A 10,189-nucleotide genomic window follows, 5' to 3' on the forward strand; every position below is an offset into this window, starting at 1 on the left:
ATAAAACCACACACTTATAGCCAACTGATTTTCAACAAAGTTGCTGAGAATATACAGTGGGGAAAGGACAACCTCTTCAATAAGTGGTGTGGGAAAACTGGATAGCCACATGCAGAAGAGTGAAACTAAATCCCTATCTTTCACCATACACAAAAGTCAACTCAAAATGGGTTAAAGACCTAAATTTAAGACCCAAAACTATGAAACTACTAGAAGAAAACATAGGGGAAATGTTACATGAAATGGGAGTAGGAACACTTTTTTGAGTAAGACTAGAAAGGCACGGGCAACTAAAGCAAAAATACACAAATGGGACTACATCAAACTAAAAAGCTTCTACACAGCAAGGGACTCTATCAATAAAGTGAAGAAACAATCCACAGAAAGAGAGAAAGTGATGTTTGCAAACTACATATCAAACAAGGGGCTAATATCCAAAATATATAAGGAACTCAAACAACTCAATAGCAAAAAAACAACCAAATTAAAAAACAGGCAAAGAACCTGCATAGACGTTTCTCAAAAGAAGACATACAAATAGCCAAAAAGTACAAGAAAAAAATGTTCAGAATCACTAATCATCAGGGAAATGCAAATTAAAACCACAGTGAGATATAATCTCACCCCAGTTAGAATGGCTATTATCAACAAGACAGAAAATAAATGCTGGTGAGGATGCAGAGAAAAGGCAACCCTCCTACATTGTTGGTGTGAATGTGAATTAGTACAGCCATTGTTAAAACAGTATGGAGTTTCCTCAGTGAACTAAAAGTAGATCTGCCTTATAACCCAGTTATCCTAACCCAAAGGAAATGAAATCAATATATCAGAAAGACCTGCACTCTCCCATTCATTGCAACACTATTTACAGTAGCCAAGAGATGGAATCAATGTAAATGCCCATCAACATATGAATGGATGAAAAAAACTGATGGTATATATACACAATGGAATACTATTTCAGCTATAAGAAGAAATGATGTCTTATCATTTGCAGAAATATGGATGGAACTGGAAAACATCATGTTAAGTGAAGTAAGTCAGGCACAGAAAGACAAATACCGCATGATCTCATTCATATATGGAATCTAAAAAATAAAGCGGTTCTCATATAAGTAGAGAGTAGAATAATGGTTATCAGAGGACAGGAGGCAAGGGGGATGGAGGGTAGGAGAAGTGGTGGACTAACAGGCACAAAACTATGCTATCTACCCTAAGTGAATCTTTGTACAATATACGAATGTATTGAAACAACATACTGTACCTCACAGATATGTACAAGTAAATGTTAAAATAAAAAAATTAAATAATAAAAGTATAGATCCTTAAAGATATTGTAATACTGCACTTCGTGATTTTCACATATGAAGATACATTTAGCGCTTGTCCATGGTATATATTCATTGGACTATGTGTGACAACTTACTGACTTTCAAAAGTTGTTGACTTACTTCACTGAGTTGTTTACCAACCCAATGCTTTTATTCCCAAAGTTCAAGATGCACTTTATTTTGGAACAAAATAAGACAACACAAATAAACTCTTCACTCTATAGGGCAGAGCCCTTCAGGATAATGCGAGAGGAAGGAATGCCCAGATCCATGGTCATTTTGTACCTGCTGCTGGGCATTCTCAGAGAATATAGTCCCTGACACACTCACTGTAGCCTGTACTGGGGCTAAAGGCAACCCACACTGCCAACCACAGTAGAGCAATTATATCCAGGGTAGTGAGCACAAAGGGGTGAAACCTGAAGAGAATGTGGGCAAAAAATGGAAGAAATTCTTGTCTCCTTTGCCACAGAGAGGAAACTTGATTATCTTTCATGAATAGTATTTTATTTACCATTTTATTATAGGAATTTTAATATGCAAAACAGAAGGAATAGTATGAAGAATCTCCAGGTATCCCTCGCCCAGCTTCAACAATTAACATTTTTTGCTATTCTTGTTTCTTCTGTTTCCCCCTACTTTTAGGGGGCAGGGTGTCTTAAGTATTTTAAAGCAAATCACAGACATCATATAATTTCACCTGTAAATACATCAATATGTACATTTACTACCTATGTACTCACAAAAATGACCACCTACCATTTTCACACCTGAAAAATTAATAATTACCTATTATCCAAAAACTAGTCTGCTTTTTATTTTCCTCGGTTGTCTCAAAACCGTCTTCTCACAATTGCTTTATATAAATCAAGACCCAAGTAAGCTACACATTGGATTTGATTATGTCTTTTAAGCTTTTCTTCTATGACAGTTCTCTGTTCTCTTTTTTAATGCTATGTATTTATTGAAGAAACAAGAAATTATCCACATTCTGAATTTGGCTTATTACATCCATGTTTAACATGTTTCTCTATCACCCATTTTTTTCTGTAAAATGATAGATTGTGAAGCTTGATTAGATTGAGGTTCATTTTTTTTCCTTCCTTTTTTTTTGGTCAGTGATATCTCATAGGTGGTCTTGTGTACTTTGTATTGTGTCACATCAAGAGATATATAAAGTCTGTTTTTCTCTCTGTGTTAGTAATGTTAAGAATGATCTGTTGGTTCAGGTGTTAACAGTCTGATTATGAGTTTCCCCATCAAACTTTCACCTAAACCTGTGTCTCTCAATTTTTGGCTGCACAGTATTAGCACTTGAAGAACTTAAAAAGTACGTATCCCTATCCCAGACCAAATAAATCAGAATCTTTGTGGGGATGGGGTCGACCTTGGCGATACTCATAGTATTGTTTAAAAGTTTTCCCAGGTGATCCAAATGGGCCGCTAAGGTTAAAAAATAGCAGCCCAGTGATCTTGATAGCTATAGTAATTGCTGCCTAGACCATGGGATTGCAAAATGGCAATTTTCTGATTTGATATTCCTTCATTGATTAGCTTGAATTCTTTTGTTAAGAAAAATTTTCCCTTAGCAACTATTTGGTTACACTGAAATACAAGAAGGGCAGGATAAACACATGATTCTTTTCCCATATCAATGAGTCTTTTGTTTTGAGAAGATTATTACAAACAAATGGATTTTTATATATTTGATATGTTCCAGTACATTCCAGTGTTGATTGATTGATTGATACTCAAATTATCCTTTTTTTGGCCAGTTGGTTACAAATTGGCTCCTGTGCCCTTAATCTTTGATAGCTTTTTTTTTTCTCTCGGGCACAGTATGTCCCATTCTCATCTTGTACATTATCTATCCCAGACCTGGAATAAGCCATTTCACCCGGAAGTCCTAGTTCCTTTCACTGAAGGTGGTATTTAGAAATCACAATTTGGACAATAAGGATGTTTATTGCTACTGAAGTAACAGTGTCCTCTGTCTTAATTGATCTTTTTGCTCTCTGAACATAGCACTAACTTGTCTTTCACCACACCAATATAGTCAATGTGATGCTGGCATCACAACTTTAGCATATGTCTAGTATATACCTAGATTTTAGGTCTTTTAAAAAAAACTTCTCTACCAAGACTTGCATAATATCTTGCCTACATTGAGTCCTGAAAAAGATAGCAGTCTGGGTGTATTATTTCTAGCTGAAGTGAAGGCTTTGTGGAGGAGGTAGATTTGATGTCCCCTTTGAAGTATCTGTAGAATTCAATGAATGGAGAGACCTGAAGGTGGGAAAGCAACATGAGCAAGGTCATAGTAGTTACAAGCAAGCACAGTGTATTGCAGGACACCTGTATTAAATAAAAAATGACTGAGCTAACATGTGAAAGTAGGAATGGAAACCTGAAAATTTTAGAAATGCTACCTCACATAAGCATAAGCAGGTTATTAAGCATAAGCAGGTTACCTAGCACTTGGAAATTTGGGGGTGGGACATAGTATCAAAGAGTTTGATATAATAGTCTAGTATGTTGATCATACTTATGTTTTTAACAGTAAGAAAATAAAGTGGGGTTTTTTTTGTTTGTTTTTAATGCAGAAGCATGAAATGAAACACCCAATTTGTCATGGGTTTTGCTAATGTGTGGTCATTATGTTTATGTTGTCTGTCACTAGATGGAGTCCATGAGCCCAGGGAACTCTTGGTTGGGCTCTTCTATACCTCTTCCTGTAATTCCTGTGACTTTGAAAGGGAGAATAATACTTTCAGAAAACTAGCAAATGGGTTTGAATGACAGAATTTTGGGATTTGCCTTTTTTTTAAAAAAAAAAAATCGGTTTTGTAAAACTGCAGAATAATCTTTTCAATTCTTCGTGTTTTTGCCCTCCAAGAAATTTTCTTTTTTTGTCCTTTTTTGAGACTGGCCGCACCACGCTCAGCCAGTGAGCGCTGTGAGCGCACTGGTCATCCCCATATAGGATCCGAACCCGCGGCGGGAGTGCTGCTGCGCTCCCAGCGCCACACTCTCCCGAGTGCGCCACGGGCTCGTCCCCAAGAAATTTTTTTGAGAAGACCTTTAAAGCCACAATTTAATATCAGTTCTAAATCTTGCTGGTAGTAAGAGTGTTCTTAATTTATATTGAATGTCAATTAAAAGATTAAATTGTTATCCTCTATTTCAGTGCCCCAATTTTCAGGAACTCTTGATTTTAATCCAGTTATACATTCCCTACCCCCATGAGCTTCCTTTCAAATACCTGTAAGAACAATTGTTGCATTGTTTACTGTGTTGATTCTCAGCATAGCATAACACATATCTGCATTTCTAAAACCTTACTTGGTGTGAGGCATCACGAGACAAAGGCCAGGATAAGCAATTTTTCTTTATCAAGGTTGTCAAAAGGTTAGATGCCTGAGGCTAACAGTAGCTAATAGTGCTGGGGAATATTTCAGTTGCAAAGTTCCTTTGCTCTTTATTTTGGGTGGGGACTGGGCAGTGGAAAAAGAGCAGATGAATACATGAAGTGGTTGCAGAAAGGATCTTGGGAACTTTCCAGGCCCCACAGGGTATCTAGTTAACTTGCTCTGTTAGTCTATATGCAAGGCAATATGTGGGCAAGGGATGATCTAATTCCTTTTTTATGTCTTTCTGCTGCAGCACGTGCCCTTATAGTCGGCCTCCCTTTGGCTATGGGAACTTTCCAAGTTCAATGCCAGAATGCCTTGGTTATTACGAAGACAGGTACCAAAAACATGAGGCTATGTTTTCAGCTTTAAATAGAGACTATCCTTTTAGAGACTACCCTGATGAACACACACACAGTGAAGATCCTCGGAGTTGCGAGAGCATAGATCGGACCTCTTACTATAACAGTCATAGCCACGGTGGGGAAGAATACTTAAATCCCATGCCTCAGCTGGACATTGGAACCTTGGAGAATGTCTTCACAGCCCCAACATCAACTCCCTCTAGCATCCAGCAAGTCAACGTCACTGACAGTGATGAAGAAGAAGAAGAAAAAGTGCTCAGGAATTTATAATTTTAAAGCAAATATGCATAGAAAATAAACATTTCTTAAATTATATTCTGGGTCAGTTGGTGTGAGGAAAAAAAAAAAAAAAGCCTAGAATGCTTTGCTTAGAGTTTTCAGCCATGATTTGAGGAGCCAAAACCAAATGCAATTTATGTCTTTATAAAGTTTCAATTAGTGAAACTGGAGTCCTGGTATTTCATCTTAGGAATATTTAAGATGTGAAGTCGTTTATTTTTATGGTTGAAATTTGCATCAACATGTATTATCACTACTTTATCTTGGAATGTGTGCAAAATACTGAAGCCTCACGATTGTATGAGGGGGGAAAGGGGAGAATATATGTCATGACAAGTGTGATTTGTATTTTATCTCAGGATACATCTATTTTTCTTAAATGATTTTTTGTTTGGTTTTTATGTAATACTTATGGATGTTATCAGTTTTTACGTAACATTTTGAAAAGATTTTGATAACTTTTAGTAGTGAACCAGGACTCAGTTACTAAATTTAATTTACACTGATAACCAATTATAAGTTGCAAATGTGTTTTCATGGCACCTGGGTAATTCCTTCAGATAAATTTAGTCATTTCTGTTCCTAAACATTTTTATCATCATTTTTTAATATCTTTTTCCATTTGGTACGCATTGTTCTATTTTTGTTATAATTAAATAAACATAGATAAAATTATTCTTGTTGGATGTTTTCTGTTTTGGGGGATAGAAATAAGCAAGGCAAATATTGTTCATTTAAGATTGTTTTCCATACCACATTCAGGTATTTATTTTTACCTAATAGCCTCCGGAATTGCACAAATCCTATTAACTTGCATGAGACTTAATAAAATTGTATCAACAAATATGTACACATATTCTAATGCTATTTCCAAACCCTTTACACATATGTACATGTGACTTAAACATTCCCCACAGTGGAAGAGGTCTTTCAGATTTGGTTCAAACAGCTGTCTTCAAAACCATGGAGTTTATATAAGAGAATGTGGAATTTATTTAATTTGCAACAAACAAAAAACCCCTACATGTAATATAACCTCTTGGTCAGTGCCCAATTATGAATAGAGAAGACCTTTTTAGAATAGGATCAGGGTGACTAGAGTTGGGATCTTGATAGAAGACAGATCTACAAGGCACAAAGTGAATTGATGATGGCAAATAGCCACAAGCCAATACACTTTTCCCCCAATGATCTGTATGATTTATGCAAATTGAGATTTTGTAACTTAAAACTCCTTGGAAATTGTGTATGGAAATCTGTTCTACGCTTTCAACTTCTTCCTTTACTAAGCCCGTATTTACTTCTTAAACAAAGGTTGTTAATGTAGTACATTTCATCAACACTACACTTATTGCACATAACATTACCTCGCCCAATAAAAATTTTGTTTTCATATTTTATATTCTTTATTACTCCTTTCAGTGCCATTTTGATGTGATTAAAGAGCAAAACTTGAATTTTTTGGTTGATGCAGAGCAGACATTATCTTACTTCACATTTGAAATAAAGCAACATTTGGTTGTCTACACATTTAATGTTTATACATTACAAATGTATAAATTTTAGTAGTGAACATTATTTATTTTCTATGCATATTTGTTTTAAAAGTATAAACATTAACATATGCAACAATTTGACCCATTTTGCCCATCTTATTTTAATAGCACCTTTGTGACTGGGTTTTGATCATAGACCTTGTTCTCACGCAAATTGATTAGGGGAATTACTGTGTAAAGCAGTGGAATGATATAGAGCATAGTTTAGTGTTTCTTAACTACCTGTCTTCAGTGTAGCCCTGCACCTCTGATTTCTTCCACAATCTGTTTTATTAGTGGCTAAGGCTGGGCAATTCTTTTAATCTTCTTTTTCCTCTTCCTCAGTGTTGAGATCAGAAACTAGGAGTTTAGATTGTTTACAGATCCACAGTATAATTTGGGTTGGAAAGTACGGGTATCTCTTCTTTGGAAAAGTACCCAATTGTAGATAAGCATGCCTAACTACAAATACACATATCTGCTTATTTATAGCTCTTCAAACCATTGACTAGAGATCTACAGACTAAACAAAGCCACAGGTACTTTCTAATAGGTCTCATTGCCTTGTTTATTCTTATTATAAATTAGAAGTAATGATATTTGCTATAAGAATAATCTCCCTTCAAAGTTTGTTGAAATGTCAATATGTTTAAAATGTCACTCAAACTGTTCTATACTTTGAACAAAGCTGTTCTGGCTATTTGCAAATAAAAACTAGTTTCACTGAAAATAGATTTAGTCCTAACTTTTAAGCAGCTGAGTTTTCAGATTTAGAAAGGCATGTAATTAGTTAGAACCCAACCCTTTTAGATATTCTTACAAAATTTGATCAAGTAAGTTTGAGAAATACATGCCACACTCTCCACTTTGGAGTGTCAATGTCCATTATCATTATAATGTCTCAGAAGTTTTGCAGTAAAGAAACATGTTGAACTGTATCTCAGTGCTTCCCAAACTTATTTAGCATGAGACTCTTTTTTTGTTTAAACATAATGAGTACTAACATCTCACAGAACACTTTTTGGAACATGTTAATACAATTGTCGCTGGTGGCTTTGGTTTTAAACTTATTGACTTTACATAGGGTTTTCTACATTGGTCACCTCAAATCCTTTACTGAAAGAAAGCAGTGACTGAATAAACCGTTTTCTGCATTAAGTACCTAACAGTCTTAAAAGATTGAGGAACTGAAACTTACAGTTGTTGTAAATTGCCATTGGCTATTAAACTGGCTTTTTAATGAAAGCTGATATTGCACCCAAGAATTCAAGTAGACAAATGTACTAAATACACATACAAGTATATTTTTCACAGTGTCAACCAGCTGTCAATAGGATTATTCCTGAGCTAAAAGTATGAGCTGCTTTTCAAAGTTGTAGCTTAGAACTGATTTTGAAATGAATTTTTCAGGATTCTATGAACTACTTTCAATATTTTTAAATAGTATAATTTTGATGTGGGCAGGGTAATTGTGAAAATTTTTCGTACTACATTTTGGAACAGATTCTGCTGAAGCACATCCTTTTTTAGCTTTCTGAATCTTCACTTTTTAGGATTTAAGAGAAATTCCAGAAGCATCACGACAAAACTACTTATTTAAAAAAACAAGAGGAGGAGCTGAGGGCAGCCCCCACCATCTGGAAGCAGGCAAGGGACACACCCAGGGTCCTAGGCAGGAGCTGAGGGCAGCATTCTCCTAGCCCAGAAGCAGGTAAGGAAAAACACCACTTCCACACAGGTGGCCCACCACAGCCACAGCTGCTGCAAAAGCAGCTTGCCACCAAAGCAGTAGCCACAGCCATTGTGCAGGTGGCCCACCAGACACTTGACTGCATTGACACAAAGAGAGTCATCAGTGGAGACCAGAAAAAGATGAGAAAGTGTCTCTCCTCAAAGCCCTCTCCAGAGTAATAGAAGAAGCAACTGTTCTTCCAGATGACCAGACATCAATGTAGAGATACTAGAATACAAAAATCCAAGAAATTATGACACCACCAAAAGAATACAGTAATTCTCAAATACCAGACCCCTATAGAACAGGAAAACTTTGAAATTATTGAAAAGGAGTTTTGAGCAACAGTTTAAAGGAAACTCACTGAGATACAAGAAGACTCAGACAACGTAATGAAATGAGGGGAAAAAAATTCCAGGATATGAAGGAAGAAGTTTACAAAGAGATTAGTACCTTTAAAATGAATGTAGCAGAACTCAGAGGACTGAAAGAATCACTCAGTGAAATAAAAAAACACAACTAAGAGCTTAAACAGCAGGCTAGAACAAGCAGAAGAAAGAATTTCTGATCCTGAAGATAGTCTTTTCAAAATAACCCAGGTAGACAAACAAAAAAAGAAAAAAGAATTTAAAAAATGGACAAAATCTAAGAGAGCTAGCAGACAACCTTAAGCACACACACAAACATTTGAATCATGGGTGTTCCAGAAGGGGAGGAGAAAGAAAACACATTGAAAACCTATTCAATGAATAAAGAAAAACTTCCCAGGTTTAAGGAGAGACATGGACCTTCAGATCCAGGAGGCTCAAAGATCCCATTACAGATTCAACCCCTAAAGATCCTCTCCAAGACACATTGTAGTCAAACTGGCAAAGCTCAAAGACAAAGAGAATCTTAAAAGAAACAAGAGAAAAGCATCAAGTCACCTGTAAGGGAGACCCTACCAGACTAGCAGCAGACTTCTCAATAGAAACTTCACAGAACAGAAGAAAATGGGAATGATATATTCAAAATACTAAAAGAAAAAACTGCCAGCCAAGAATACTATCCCCAGCAAGGCTCTCCTTCAGAAATGACAGAGAAATAGTGTGTTTTCCAGACAAACAAAAACTGTAGGAGTTCACCACCACATAATCAGCCCTGCAAGAAATCCTTAAGGAAGTCCCACATCTGTAGCATTTATCCTGTCTTTCTTATATGGTTTGTTCCTCGGCTAACCATAAATAGCTGAGGAGGGAACCTTTCTGTCTATTGAAATATCTCAGCTAGTGAATAAAGAGGGAATAAAATAATTAGAATATGGTATTTTACAAACTCCTCTTGAAATAATGGATCTAGCAAATGATCTTCGATATCTGCTAACATCATAGAGAGACAATCAGACATAATGGACCTCCTGAAGTAAGAACATATACCTCTGAAGCCAAATCTAACCTGAGTAAGGCCAAGCCTCAGAATCCAGCAACCAGTCACCAGGAAATGCAGGTGATGGCAGAACATGTTAAATGACTCTACTGGGATGGAGCCAGCAAATCCA

General features: G+C 36.2%; 1 protein-coding gene across 1 annotated transcript in view; it reads left to right on the forward strand.

The window, feature by feature from the left end:
• The window catches only part of SOX30 (SRY (sex determining region Y)-box 30), a 54,297-nt gene extending 48,235 nt beyond the window's left edge, over nt 1-6,062 (forward strand). The window contains exon 6 of the mRNA XM_008591995.1: nt 4,995-6,062. Within this exon, the coding sequence (XP_008590217.1) occupies nt 4,995-5,376 (382 nt within the window). The 3' untranslated portion in view covers nt 5,377-6,062. The remainder of the gene's footprint in view (nt 1-4,994) is intronic.
• Nucleotides 6,063-10,189: the final 4,127 nt, after the last annotated feature.

This window comes from Galeopterus variegatus, unplaced genomic scaffold (genome assembly GCF_000696425.1).
Source record: "Galeopterus variegatus unplaced genomic scaffold, G_variegatus-3.0.2 Scaffold7481, whole genome shotgun sequence".
Taxonomy (NCBI): Eukaryota; Metazoa; Chordata; class Mammalia; order Dermoptera; family Cynocephalidae; genus Galeopterus; species Galeopterus variegatus.